The following is a 15,313-nucleotide window of genomic DNA, read 5'->3' as shown; positions in this document are numbered from 1 at the left end:
TTTCTCTCCCAGGCTGCAGGTGGAGGCACAGCCACTGGCACTTGCGACTGCGGAGTGGGCAGCTTGTCCCTTTCCCAGGCCACAAGCTGGCTGGTCCCCATTCCTCTCTCATGAGCTCATTTTTGCCTGGCTTGTCCAGATTCCTCTCTCCCCAGTGTTAAGTGTCTGAGTCTTTATGGCATAAGGGCCAGAGGGTATGATGACCATTTGCATATTAGCTCTTTATTATATAATATAAGTCATTAGGCAGCTACAATGAAGTGAGGGGCAGCCTTGAGAGAGTCCAATGGTGATGAGAGGCTACATGACCTAGAACTTGGTATGTGGACCTAGACCTTGGAAGAGTTGGTTCAAGAAAAGCTATTTGCCAGAAATTGTATCTAAATAGAGAGCCAAAAGATGACAATTATTAGCTGTTGGCCTCAGAAAAATTACCATCTCTCTGAACTTTAGTTTCTTATCTCTAAAATGGAAATAATAGTAACAGTCCAGACTAACCTGTTTTTCTAGGAGATTGTGATGATCAGATGAACAACATATTTTTATGGTAAGTTGCATTTTTATTTGTTGAATCCTAAAGGGCTCTATCTTTGTCAGGAATGACAATATGTAAATAATTGTTATCAGATACTATTATTGCTAATCCTACAGTCTATTTTTTTTTCTTCCTACTTCTATAGATTTGGCTTCCCTGAGAATAATAAGAGTAGAGAATCATATGGCAGATTTGGGTAGAGATTTATATTGCTACAGTTTCTTCCCAGCTAGACTACCCAGGCCCTCATGGTTGGGGAGAGTGTGGTAAAAGATGATCCATGTGAATGTGCCACGTGGGATGGGCTTCGCTGGGAGCTCACCGTGTTAGATTGGAAGAGCTGTGTCAAGAGGCTTATCCCCACTGGCCTGGGAACCTCACTAATGTTACAATGGTCTAATCCAGTGGTCGGCAAACTCATTAGTCAACAGAGCCAAATATCAACAGTACAACAATTAAACTTCTTCTAACCCACTTCTTCAAAATAGACTTGGTATTTTGTGGAAGAGCCACACTCAAGGGGCCAAAGAGCTGCATATGGCTGGAGAGCCGCAGTTTGCTGACCAGGGGTCTAATCTCACCAGAGGTAAAATGGCTCAATTTGCCCAGAACAGGGCTGTGTGAAATTTTCATGACTTTGTGAGATACCAAGGAGATTTCAGCTCTAATCCTGCTTATCTACCTAATGGCAGAGAAGGTGGGAGAGGAGGTGGAACAGGAGCTAAGTAATTCTAAATATCAGAATCTCCAGGTTTATTGACATTTAACTGAGTACAGTGAGTGATTTTGCCCAAGGTCCACTCTCCTCTTTGGACTTTGTTAGAAATCTGGTTACATTTCATGGATTTTTTCATGCCCCCTCTGGTGGTCTGAAAACACCATAAATATTTCCTAATTCTGAAGTCAGCATGAAAAATAGAAACAGCACTGTCTCTCCTATTTAGGCAAGTCTCCTTTTCCTTTCTGTGTCTCCATTCTATCTGCAAAACAAAGGTGGAGGATAAAATGTATCCCTCAAGTACCTTCTGCTATCAGCATTCTACTTGTCTATAATGTTTGCCTCTCTTTTTCCCACCTACATTTTCAGATCATAAGACGTCCTGGCCACTTTCTTTTGTTAGACTTTTATTGAAAATGTATCTGCCTCCAAAGGCCAGATCTTGTAGCCTGGGCTGCCCTTTAAATGGCTCTGACCAGAGGATCCTTGTTTAAAATTACGTTTTGTTAATCCATCACAAGGATGTGGAACTTGCTATTTTTAATACAGGCTCTGCACAGTCCAGTTATTCATGGCTGAGAGTTTGCCACAGACCTTGAGAGCTGTATTTAAAAGCAAAGAGTTCCAGAGAAGCCAGAAGAAGGCTTCTTTCACAGGCTAATAAAATTTGGGAGCGGGAAGTAGAGGGGCAGTTCTACTGCTAAATGGGACAGCAGTTTGGAAAAGCAGCATGTTTCTTGGTCTGTTTGATGTTGCAGGAGCAAGTTTAATGCTCTTTTAGATAGTAGATTCTATTGACTTTTCCTGAGTTATCTGTCAAAACTCGAGAAATATGCACTTTTATTGAAAGACCCAGATACTCTTTAATATCGTCTAATAATTATGCTCTCTCTCTCTCTTCACTTTTCCATTACCTTTCCTTCTCTTAGGCCATATAACATGCAGGTGCCCTGGGTGTACGTCCTCTACACCAATTTATATCTTCCCTAGTATGTATTTTGGGTGCTGGGTTAGGTGCTGAGGGCAGAGTGCAATATCTTGTCAGTGAAGATGTTTGGTTTGGTTTGCTGTGAGCAATTAAACAAAGGACTGTCACAGGGGAAAAAAGGCATGAAAACAGAAGCACTTAATTAAACTCATGCAGAGAAGCCTGTATTTATAACAACTCGTAAGTTATTGTTGGGAGACCATGGATAGCTTACATTGATATGTTTAATTTTAGCAAATGTCACCTAATGCTGGCTTCCTGGACTTTGAGAGATGATATTAATTTGTTCATTCATTTACTCAAGTATATTAATTAAGGTCATAAGATGGGCCAGAAACTCTATTAAGTGCAGTGTTTACAAAGGACAAGTGACACACCACTTGCCCTTGAAGAGCTCAAAGTCTAAGGGTCCAGAGGTTAAAAAATCTCCCAAGAGACCAATTCAGGAAATTATGGTTCCTGTCTTATTTATTTTGCGTATTTAACAAGGGATATTTATAGCATCTTATAGAGTTCCATAAGAGCATATAATATGTATTTAGTTAACTATTCAGTATACTCTAAATATACAGGTTCCTGGAAGGCCAGTGAGTCATAGAATTCTGATCTGGCTGATGGCGAATAGGACAGACAATGAAGAAGAACAGAGACTTACTCATTCAAAACATATAAGACCTAAGACTAAGGCACAATCAGAACAATTCCTGCTAACTACCTATTTTCTCTCTATGAATATAAGTAGACACAGGGAGGAGCAATGCCTCATTCATTCTTTTGGAAATTAACAAAAAGTGTTTTGACATTTTTACCTGAATTATTTCAATTGTATTATGTAGGTGGGGGGTTGTTGCTTACATAGATGAACTAGGATCTTCTTAATTCATGGAAAGATTGTGCCTCAGCCAGTTTCTCACAGATGTATGGATCATGACAGAAGCATTGACAGATGGCAATGGATCAATTTTTGTTGAGGTTCCAACCACTTGTATAGCTTATATCCCTGCCCAAGTAATGGTAATACCCTCTCAAATGAAAAGCTATGGCAAGTGCAGCAGACCTGCAAAAGCCAGAGGATTTTAGAGAGCTTCCTCATTAGTTCACTAGCATTTATCTGGGCACATATCTTCCCTCTTTAATGTTGAGTGGGTGAGAAAGCTTATTTCAAAGAGAAGGATACCAAAAGTAAAATAAATTAATTAGTTATGCCTAAGTTCTTTACTCATTTGATTCAACAAACACCATTTTAGCCCTGGTGTAGGGCTAAATGCTGTGGGGGAAAAGTTTATAACAACTAGGGGCCCAGTGCACAAATTCATGCACCTTGAAAGGAACTGTGGGCCGGGAGGTTGTGGTGGGCACATGGGTGGGTCTTGGCCCATCCTCCACACTCCTGCCCGGTCCCTCCCATCATGCCCCCCCTCCCCTGTCCCCTGCCAGCAGCCCTGGTCCTACTGCCTCCTCTTGCATCCACTGATGACATGGAGAATTGGGGCAGGTGCCATCAGCAGGTTTGAGCTGCAGCTGCTGCCCAGATCATCCCTCAGGAGCAGGGGGAGGTGGAGAAGCTCTCAGGGGTGATGGGGGCTGGTAGCCGGCAGGGGGTACTATTGGGGCCAGTACCAGCAGTAGCAGATGTGAGCACCTGGCAGGACCTCGGTGCATGGGAGCAAAGAATTTTCAGTAACCACCAGAGGCTCACCCTGATGACAGAGACTGGTGGCCTGCATTGATATGGTGCCCCCCGCTAATCTACTCCACCATCCTGCCACAGCTGATACCTGCCATGTTCCATGCTCTGCCACCTGCTACTGATGCCTGCCATGTTTCCATGTATGCCCCCTGGTGGTCAGCACACATCAGAGCAACCGGTTGTTATGCAGTTTGGTTTATTTGCATATTAGGGTTATATATATATATATATATATATATATATATATATATATATATATATATATATAGTAGTTAACATTTAAGTATTTATTGTGTCAGGCATTGCACTAAGTATTTTACCCTCTTTATCTCATGTAATTCTTAAAACAATTTATGAGACAAGAATTACTATTATTTCCATTTTATAGGAGAAGGCATAGCAGAAAACTGGACTAATTTCTTGTTCTAACAAAACAGTTTGTGTTCTTGGCCATGGGAACCCAGGCAAGAAAATAAACAAGGTACTATCTAAGTGAGGGACTGTGGTAGAGAACAGATGGATATTGGGGAATTACCTTTGTTTCTAAGAACCAATCAGCCTCCTAAGTGTTTGAGTCAAAAACCTCACAAACACTAAAAACACCTGAGATCCTATTCCATCTAAAGGATTGACTTGGATGGAACCTGCCTTGTCAAATAAGTATAACTTATTTGCAAAAACTATGCCCTTTGGCTTATCCCTGTGCACCAGATCCTGGCACTCTGCCTGGCAAAGAGTGGGTGCTCAAATTGTACTGTTGAAGGAGAGAGAATTTCACTTAGTCATTCAACATACATTGGCACCTGGAGCAATTCATCCCGATTCCCCTCCTCCGCACCCACACGTTCACTTCCCTAGCTTTATACTGGAGCAAGTTTAATCTTATTCATTTATTATATCTTAAGTTGAATTAGCTATTACCCAGGAAAGTTAATTACCTAGGGCAAAGGTAAAGGATACTTTAGTGGCTAATTAAGGTGTCGCTATAGGGGTGGCGTGGGCATTCTCATTTTTGAGTCTCTTAAGTCTGTCTTATTTGGCAACCTATTCAGAAAAGGGCAGGAGACTGGTATCATCATCCTGAAGTCAGGTTCCTTCACCCTCTAAAGACACTGGGGTTCTCCAGATGGAAACTCTCCAATAGAGATGCACTCTCCCTGGACACAGCCCTTAAAAATCAGATTGAAGGAAGACTCCCTTCTCCTAGATTGCTCTTGGCAAGGCAAGCCCAGCCAGCTCCCCAAAGGGCCTGGAGGTAGAGAATCAATACATCCACACCAGGAACAGTCTAGCCTGCCTGATCACACACAGATTGGCAAGTGGCACGGGCGCGTAGACCTCCTGTCATTTATGTCTCTTTCCGCTGGGTGCGCTGTCCCTTTAAATGGGGACGCCGGCGCTGGCTGCCTCACAGGCGAGCCGGCAGCTTGTTGATTTCGGAGCCGGTGAATCTCACATTGTTTCCACTTCACTTTCCTCGCCCCGCGGGAGGGGATCGGCCGGCGCTCGGGCCGTGTTCGGTCGCCGCTGCCGGCGAGGAGGACTCGGGGAGGGCGAGGACCCGCAGGACCGGGGCCGGCGCGGGGCCAGGAGCGGGTGTCGGGGCCACGCGCGCTGCAGTCAGTCCCGCTGCCTCCGGAGCCCGGGCGCCGGGAGCGGAGCGCACGGAGCCGGGACCGCCCGCCGCGGCGCCCGCCCACGGCCCGGGCCGCGGCGGCAGGGGAGCCGGCGGCGAGGGGAGGAGGCCCAGGGGGCGGGGTGGGGGGCGGGGGTGGGTGCCGCCGCCGCCGCGGAGCTGCCGCTCGGCGCCTTTTGCATGAAGATGGCGGCTCCCACCGCCAGCAAGGCAGCCTCCCTGGGCTGCAACAACAAGCCTCCGGCGTTCCCGGAGCTGGATTTCAGGTCCGGCGCCCGGGTGGAGGAACTGAACAAACTCATCCAAGAATTCACCAAGCACGACCAGCGGGAATACGACGACCAGAGAGCGCTGGAGATCCACACCGCCAAGGATTTCATCTTTTCCATGCTGGGTACGGAGGCACAAGGGGGGAGGTGTGGATGCGTGTGCGCTGGCCTGCGGGGCAGGGAGGGCACCCTTTCCCCCGGGTCGCGCTCTCGTTCCTTCTGGGTTGCCTGCCCGGAGCCGGGCGCCCGGGCTGCAACCCATCTCTTTTCCGCCTCTCCTCCTCGTCCTCCGCTGCAAGCAGAGCTGCCTCACCGCCTCACCTGACTTTACTTTGCACCGGGTGCCTTTCCCCTGCCCAGTTCACTGGCTCTTTTGTTAATGTCTCACCCGCCAGGACTGGTGGGCAGGTGATGTGTCCATGGAGAAAGGTTATCGCTGGTGGGGGAAGCCCCTGGAAGCTGCGCGGTTCAGGTGGAGACGCGGCGGCACCTTGCAAGGAAGGGATTGGACTCAGGAGGAGAGCCTTGGGTCAGCTCCCGAGCTTGGGGCACGAGGGTAGCTTGGGACGTGGGGTTAGCTTGGGGCATGGGGGTGGGGGGGTGGGGCATGGGGGTAGCTTGGGGCATCGGGGCAGCTTGGGGCTCCGGCTCGGCGTGCGAGCCCACAAGTTGCTCCTCCGGTCCTGCGGCGGCGGGGCGCTGTCAAGCCCAGCCCTGGGCAGCCCAACTTGTTGGGTTGTTCCCTAGGAACCCGCCGAAGTAGGCTGGGCGCCCGGAGTTGTTGCAACTTGGACTTTGCCAAGCGACTGCCTGCCCTTTGAATCGGTCGGAAGCATTTCCGGTGCTTCCCTAGGGTTCTGGCGGAGCTGGGGATTGCTAATTCCCTCCCCCAGGGAGCCTCCGCCTGCCCCTCCTCTTTGTGTGCTGTCAGCGCGCTGGCCCGGAGAGATGCCCTGAGATTCGAACCCGGGAGACATCTGGGAGGGGTGTGTGTGTGTGTGTTAGAAATATGCCGCCCGCTGCTACCCCTTCACCCGGCACCTACGGGTCCTTAAACTGCTTGTTGAATGGCGAGTGGAAGCAAATAATAGAGTCTGGCCTGGGAGCCGGACCCCCTCCTCAGGTGTCCCGTGGTTGGAATTCTGGCTACTGATCTGTAGTAGGAGTGTCCCTGTAACCCGCGGCCCCACCAGCGCCGCACCGGCCCCCACACAGTAGGTGGCCTGGCGGGTCAGGTCCCGCAGAACTGGGATCCCAAGTGCGGCGCTGCTCCAGCGCGTGTCTCCCTCTGTGCTCCCTGCACATACATCCTCAGCCAGTTTTTCCAGGCAGTGGAAAATTGGATTGAAGAGGGAGACAGAGCTTTTGCCTTTCTCCTGCCATCTCCTTGCATTTCTGCCGGCTTCTCTGTTGCTGGCTCTGTCCTGGGGTACCTTTTTTCCTTCTCGGTTTTCTTCCTCTCCACAGCCCAAGTTGGGGGAGGGGGAGAGGTAATACCCATGGAACGTGTGGACTCCCATAGTAGTGATGCGTTCACAAGTTGGATCAAGCATGTTAACACTTGGGGCTGCCTTTTACCTTTCGGTCCCCACTCCCCACGTTGTATCATATAGATCTTGTGTGGGGTTGAAAAAGCCCTCTGTTGACATATTCCACCATTCGGCTCTTTAGAGGAATATGTTTTTATTTTATTTTTTTTAAACCACACTCCTACATGTGGGAGTGAGCTTCCCGAGGAGAGCTTACAGAGCTACCAGGTCTGAAAACCAGCCCAGTGATTGTCAGGAGGGTGGGGGACGCACAGAGTGGGTTCAGAGCAGTTATTTAAGTTGCTTAATGATGGTTTTTCTCTTGGACATAAATAATGCAAGTATTCCACTGTGTTGTTATAGCCCCTGAATTAGTTGTCTCCTGCCCTAGGTCTTTTCACTAGAAAGAGATGCTGATCACTAGCAGTCAGGGTAGTCTTGAAACAGAAAAAAAAGGGAGAATGTGGGGAGGAGTAAGTTTAAATGCCTAGCACCTTGGTCGGCAAACTGCGGCTCGCGAGCCACACGCGGCTCTTTGGCCCCTTGAGTGTGGCTCTTCCACAAACTACCACGGCCTGGGCGAGTCTATTTTGAAGAAGTGGCATTAGAAGGAGTTTAACTTAAAAAAAAAAAATTGGCTCTCCAAAGATATTTCAATCGTTGTCCTGTTGATATTTGGCTCTGTTGACTAATGAGTTTGCGGACCACTGGCCCCCTAGCACATTAGGAACTTCTGTATTAACCCCACAGCTGCTACACTGATTTAGCAAAGCCTTTACCTAGGGATGTCTAATTCCTGGGAGCTTAATGACATGGGTGGCATTGTGTTAACAGGTGAACTGAATTATCTTCTGTTCCTTTTTTTACCCACTTGACCTTGCAAAAGGCATCTTTCTTGTTCCCTAAGGATTTGATAGTTCCACCTGCAGGAGACAAAAATCAGGAGAGTATGTCATATAAAACCTTCTGCCCCTCTGGACACGAGAAGGCAGATGGCCAAATGAGCTTGCCTGTGTGTGGTGCTGCATTCATTTGTGAGTTCCTTGCTTCCCCTTAATGAGGTGCTGGCTGCTCCAGACCACGGAAGGTTTGGAGACAGCAAGGGTCCCTGTGTGGATTTACTTTTTTCTAAAGCGGATTTTCGCTTGGCTGGAAAACCAAAATCTCTTTTTGTGCACTTTGTTTCACTTGCCACCGCCTTGAGTCTTTCATGAATATGCGAATGAGGTGTCTTAATGACCCTCAGCTTGTTAAGGTGCCACTGGGTGGCATCAGGCCTTTTTTTTTTCTTGGAGATTTTTTTTTTGGGGGGGAGGGGTGAGTCCTCTTGGCTTTGTTCTGCCTTTGAGCAGTACCTGAGGATTGTCTAGCAGTGTAAAGACTTTATCCCCTCACACGGAATGAAATGGCAGAACAAGCAAGCCTCTTTAAAGGAGCTGTGGATGAGCTTTCTCTGCTTTTTGGCAGTTGTAATCACTCTCTTTTTTTTTCCTTTTTTTAATTTATTGATTTTTTTACAAAGAGGAAGAGAGAGGGATAGAGAGTTAGAAACATCAATGAGAGAGAATCATAGATCAGCTGCCTCTTGCACACCCCCTACTAGGGATGTGCCCGCAACCAAGGAATATGCCCTTGACCAGAATCAAACCTGGGACCTTTCAGTCCACAGGCCAACTCTGTATTCACTGAGCAAACCGGTTTCACTGCAGTCACTCTTGAGCCACTCTTAGGTATGATTGTTAGCCCCCACCCCAGCTTCCCAAGTTGTTCTTTCTTTTTCTTTTCCCTTTTTTCTTGTTTGGGGACAACTGTATGCAGAAGAGCAAAGTGGTGGTAGACTTTTGTCATAATCAGTGACCTTTCTGCAGCAGCAAACTCCACTGCCCTGTCCAAGCATCGACTGTGGAGTTGATCTGAACCTGCTGGTGGTCACTGTTCTCCGTAGCCTGTCCCGACAGTCTCCGTTTGTACAGAGGTTCTGGTTCTTTTGGGGGCAGGTGTTACCCGGAATCAGCTAGACTCCTTATTGCTCCAACCTTGGTCTTTGAGGAGCGTGATTGCTGTTATTATCTGGTTAATATCTGAGAGCCCAGATTGTGTGAGAGGCTGGCCGTGCATAATACGCACCGTTTATCAAAATTCAGGGAAATTGCCAGAGTTCATTAATGTTTTAATAATATTTAGTGTTTGCATAATGCCTCCGCCAGCTCCTTTGTTATCTCCATCCTCTGGCGAGGCTGGTTGGAGACTGGTCCAGTCGCCATGGAACAGATGCGAAACGGGGAGTATGCAGAAGTTAGAGAAGCCAGGAGGGAGACAAGCAGTCACTCGGAGTGCCTACACTCTGAATGAATGGCCAGTACCATGGCACGGTTGTTAGAGTAGCTGTAAATGACTGCTTGCCTTCTCCATGCCAGAAACTTCACACAACCTTAGGAGTAATGCTGAAAATTTACTGGGGTTAAGAATCACCCAGGGCCCTATGTCTAATAAATGGTAGAGATGGTGCTGAAACATATATCAGCCAGACTGTGACATGTTCCTCTCTGACTTGAGACTATCCATAATAGATGCATCCAGACCAGAGGAAGGTCTTTCTTTAAAAATGATTCCTGCCTCTTCTTTCGGATTTTGTTTCCGATTTCAGCTGTAAGTTTTAGGATGATCCATGCAGCATCGAAGGTGATTTTTAAAACCATCTGAGTTGAAGTGTTTTATTCAACAATAGAATTACTTGTTTGAATTTCTGGTTAAGAAAATGATGGCCATTACAATAAAATGTTAAAATCTGTGCCAATTCTATTTTGCCTCTTGCTGGCTGAGCAGTTTTAGTTCTTTCCCCTACTAAGCATGGATAATAATACATCATTCCAGAATTATGTGTGAATGTGAAGTTACTTTGTAAACGGAAAAGGGATGTATACGTGATTTAAATGTTTATTTCAAGGAATGGGCATTATTAGGAAATCTAGTGAGCTTACTCTAGAATTACTATGGAGTACGAGTAGAGGCAGCCTAGGAGAAATAAACCCCGGCCATAGAGGAGGGCATGACTAATTCTAACATGCATTGCCACCTGCTAAGCTCATACTGTGTGCCCACCATTGTGGTAGTAGCTACTTTGCATAAATCCATTAGTTCATATAATTACTTCCAACAGATTTGTAAGGATGAAAATTATTCTGCCTGTTTTGTAGGTGAAATAGGTGAATGAAGAAGTAATATCTCCTTTTTTTAATTTGAGACGCTGCGGTTCAAAGAGGTCTAGTTCTTATGCCAAGATCATACAGAGTTTGAATTTGAACCCGAATTCTCCTGTTCCTTCCACTGTAGTAGTAGTCAGTTTCCATGGCTTTTGGTTCAGACAAGTAAAAAAGCCGCATTCCTTGGGGGAATAAGGTACTCAGTAGCTTACGTAGCCTATAGGAGCAGGGAAGGTGTCTCTTTGTCTACCTAGCTCTTTCCCTCTCTTACTTTCATGCATTTAAGAAGTATTTACCGAATGTTATACTGCCTACAAGCAGTATGCAGGGTCCTAAGGACAAAATACTGAGCCAAAATGTTGAGGAATTGATATGGGTCTTTGGAGACCCTTCTCTCTTTTCTGGCCATCAACTCGAGGAAAGTAGTTTCTCTGGCTCTTGTCTTTTTTTTCAGGCCCATAAATACCACAGGCTCACTTCTAAGTTCTAAACTTACAGTGTGGTACATGGAGCACTGCCAGACCTACCGTATATTTAGACACCTTCTGTATGTTCAGAGTAGGCCATTTTGAAGCCCTGTCTTTCTAGTGTTTGAATGCGACTTTTCTCTTAATCCATTCAGCAATATTTATTTATTGAGGGAATTTATTTCAAGTCATTGCTTTATGGGCCTCCAAGTCTTGACAAGTTCCTTAGAGTTCAAATCGCTAATGTGCTGTGTTTGTATAATGGACAAGATCATCTGTGAAGACTGTTCCATGTCTGACAGCAATATGTATCTAGGGCAGGGAGGTGCCTCAGAACATTTATTTTTGCTGCTAATTTGGATTGATTTCAATTCCCCTCCATAGCTCTGGGCAGTTGCTGTTCTTTGTCCTTGACAGAAGAGCCGAGAATTACCCCGGGCTTCCCTTGATGCCCTTGTTGTGTCACCCAGTGGATAATGCATTGCTCTAGATTAGACTGGGACCCTTTTGTATTCACAGAAATGTGAAATTCTTATCAAACTGAGAACTCATTATTGGATGTTAGCTCTTTAGACCAGTGGTCGCCAACCTGTCAGCGACTGCTGCTCCAAAGGTTTCCTTAAACCAGTGGTCACCAATCTTCTGGACCTCATGGACCACCAATGGTCAGCAGACCACCGGTTGGCAACCACTGCTTTAGATCAAGCATGTCAAACTCATGGCCCACGGATCGCATACCTTGTTTATTTGGCCCGTTAGCCTTTGACTTTGACATGCTTGCTGTAGACTCTCCTGGAGCTTTTTAACAATTCGGGATCTCTGGTCCCATATCAGACCCATTGAATCAGAATCCCTAGCAATTCCCAAACTGGCTGGTCAGCGCTCTGACACCCTGTCTGTGTTAGGCCTGATGTTGTGCATTGCCCATTCAGTAGAGCTGCTCCTAGCACAATGAGCATGATCCCAGTTGACTTTTGAGAATCAGGCTGCTGAGCCTAATGAGCAGATATGTGTGCTGGCTCCTGGAGCTGGAATTCTTATACCTGGGACAGAGGTGGGCGGGGAGGCATAGAGATTGAGATAATTGGAGTATACTCTGTATCAGAAGTTGTAATAGGTGTTACATCACTATATTATTTAATCATCACCGTAATGCTTAGGAGTAAAGAACTACATGGAACCATAGGAATGAAAAAATTCAGGAGTTTTCCTGAGTTTACCAGCAAGTAATGGCACAGCTGAGACAGGCTAACGGAAACCCTTGCTTTTAACAATGACAGTAGTATGCTTGCTCTCAGGAGTGGCAGGAGACCTGGATTCTAGCCCCAACTCTTCTAATTACTTGCTGTGTGTCTTTGGGCAAGTCACTTAACAAACACTGGGCCTCAATTTCTGAATATGTAAGTTGGGGCTAATAATTATAGACACGTGTCACTTAACAATGGCATCTGTTCTGAGAAATGCATCATCGTTAGGTGATTTTGTCTCCATGCGAACATCATAGACTGTACTTACAAGAAATCAAGATGGTATAGCCTACTACACACTTAGGCTATATGGAATAGCCTGTGGCTTCCAGGCTATAAATAGGTATAGTAAGTTATTCTATTAAATACTGTAGGCAATTGTAGTGCTATAGTACTTGTGTATCTAAATATACCTAAACAGAAGAGGTACAGTAAACTACGATATAAAATATGGTCCTCGTGCATAGGGCCCTTACCATGAACGGAGCTTACAGTTCAGGATGCTGCTCAGGGTGAGTCAGTGAGTGAGTGGTAAGTGAATGTGAAGGCCACAGACATTACTATACACTACTGTAGGCTTTATGGACACCCTACACCAGCATGACTGCAAACACGAGTAATGAAAATGCATTGCACTAACATGTAAGGACAGCTATGATGTCACTGGGCGATACAGGAATTTTTCAGCTCCATTGTAACTTATGGGACCACCATTGACTTAAACGTTCTTATATAGCGCATTCCAACCTATCTCATGTAGGTAGGTACATTAAATTCTGAATCTGAAAACTTTTGTGCACTACAACAAAGGATATTTCTAAGGTCTAGTCCCAGGCTCTGTTTTGTACTATGTGGTATGTGTTACCCTGAATAAAGTCTCCTAACCTCTTTTGGGCCTCTTTCTGCCCATTTTTTAATTATAGAAAATACAAAAAAATGAAAGTAAAATCACTTCCAAATTTTAACTACGTTAATATTTGATATACATTTTCCTAGACATCTGTGTTTATAAACACCCTTACACCCACTCATTCTTATGTGCATAAGGTTTTACATAACATATTCATATTGGATGTGTGCTTTTTTTGGTCAATTTATGACTTAATGCTGTCATCCACAACACTTTTAAAAAGAAGTTATAACTTGAAACTTATGGAAAAATGTTTTCCTAGCTTCTCTCATTCCTCTTTTATTCCAAAAGAAGACATTATTTGGGAACTTAGAGCACATTCTGTGACTTAATAATTGAGGATTGTGAATCTTTGTATTGGTGACATCTGAAGGTTTTACTGGCTTTTCAATGTCATCTTTCCTATCTGTGTCTTTACATGCTCTGCATGGTCACAAAACCCGTATTTTCCACTTTCTTCCTTTGCTTAGGCTGTTTTCTCTATCAGGATTTCTTAACCTGGATCCATAGAAACAAGAGCATAAACTCTGCATGGGAAAACGCATCTTAATTTTTTATGAACCTCTAGCTGAAATATATTATAGCATTTCCTTCTATTATAAAAGTAGGTAACAAGCCATAGTACCTATGTTTTTTGCTTTTGCTGCTTACAGAAACACAATACTTTCACATTAAAGATGTTACTATGATTTGATATCTCAAATGATTTATTGCTGCTTTGAAATTATGGTGGCTATTACACTTGCTATTGGATTTTATTTACTGCATTCATAAAGAATCACATGGTACTCTCACAAATTTATTTTTTAAATGCATTTTGTGTTTCACTTCTATTTTTTTTGAAGTCCTGTGTAATTTTATCACATTCATTTAAATACACTTATTTTTTTTGCAGTGGTTCATTGGCTTTTCCAGTCTGTCAAGACCAGTCACAGAGGCAGTTAAGTCTCAGCTTCAAAAGATGGCCTTCTGACACCTTATCTCTGCTTTGTTTTTTTTTTTTGTTTTTTCTCCCAGTTCAAATGCCACTTGACTTATAAGATTTCCTCTATCTCTCTGAGTGGAAAATAATTTATCTTTCCTTTGTTTTCCTAATGCCTGGGCCCCTATTGTATGTCGTGGCACTTTCTTTCCCATGCCCTACGTTAAAGAACCTCTGGCTCATCCATCTTTGTGGCAGCCGTTGGGGTCACGTACATAGTAGGTGCTCACAGGATGTTCAGTGGCTTGATTCACTTTATAAAAGCCCTTCTGTGTGAAGCTTATTTCAGGCTCTGTTTCATGACTTTCTGACATTGTCTCTCTATGATTTTCCCTTTTGGTTAAGCCATGCTATCTCGAGACTCTTTGCTGGGGTCAAGAGAATCTTAATCTGTTCTTATGTAGTAGCGGAGTTTTTTTTTCTGCATTCCAAGAATAATGCCCTTAAACTTACTGTAGGGCAATTTAAGAAATGTCCCAAGTGATTACTGTAGTTTGTTGACTGAGAGCAGTAAATAGTAACTTGGAGCAATGTCCCTTTCTTGTATTAGACCCTGACTTTTCTACCATGGGCATATAGGGTACTCATGAATCTCCTACATGCCTACATGTGAGGCTTACAGAGACCGTGTAAGTCATCTTTCCCATGGAGGTGTTCCATGTGCTTACCAGTTCACCTGCAAATATTCAGCTGCCTACTCTGGAATCCAAATTGTAATGATACTTCATTATTATAAACTACTATTACTTGACCTCAATAACTCCCCTTTGTTCACTGCTTTACAGATTACAGTACATACTCACATCTGGTATGGCATGGTATCATTCTTTGGACAGGCCTTTGGGAAAGGTTGTGTGTGAACTATGAACCCGCATTTCGGATGGGATCAGTTCTGAGACTGAGAGGCGATGTGACTTAGTGGGAGATTGTAGAGTAAATTACAGAATTGGACTCCACCAGATCTGAGTGCCTTCTGTTTCAGCACACTGCCTGCCAAGAGCTTGTAGGCTTTTTTACCCTCGGCATCTTTCATGGGTTGCTGGGGTGTGTCTGTGTTCTCAAACAAGGCCACGGGAGCAGCTTTCATTCCTCTCTGGGTTTTTCAACCTGCCCCCTGAGCCGCGGGTATATAGCCCTGG

General features: G+C 45.0%; 1 protein-coding gene across 1 annotated transcript in view; it reads left to right on the top strand.

Annotated features, from left to right (window-relative positions):
- The first annotated feature begins 5,258 nt into the window (after positions 1–5,258).
- Positions 5,259–15,313, top strand: part of MB21D2 (Mab-21 domain containing 2) — a 113,692-nt gene continuing 103,637 nt past the window's right edge. Inside the window, exon 1 of the mRNA XM_036445020.2 lies at positions 5,259–5,961. Coding sequence (XP_036300913.2) covers positions 5,316–5,961 — 646 coding nt within the window. The 5' untranslated portion in view covers positions 5,259–5,315. The remainder of the gene's footprint in view (positions 5,962–15,313) is intronic.

The sequence above is a fragment of the Pipistrellus kuhlii genome, unplaced genomic scaffold (assembly GCF_014108245.1).
Source record: "Pipistrellus kuhlii isolate mPipKuh1 unplaced genomic scaffold, mPipKuh1.p scaffold_m20_p_2, whole genome shotgun sequence".
Classification (NCBI taxonomy): Eukaryota; Metazoa; Chordata; class Mammalia; order Chiroptera; family Vespertilionidae; genus Pipistrellus; species Pipistrellus kuhlii.
Note: the sequence above shows the minus strand (reverse complement) of the source record. Positions and strands in the feature narration are given on the sequence as shown.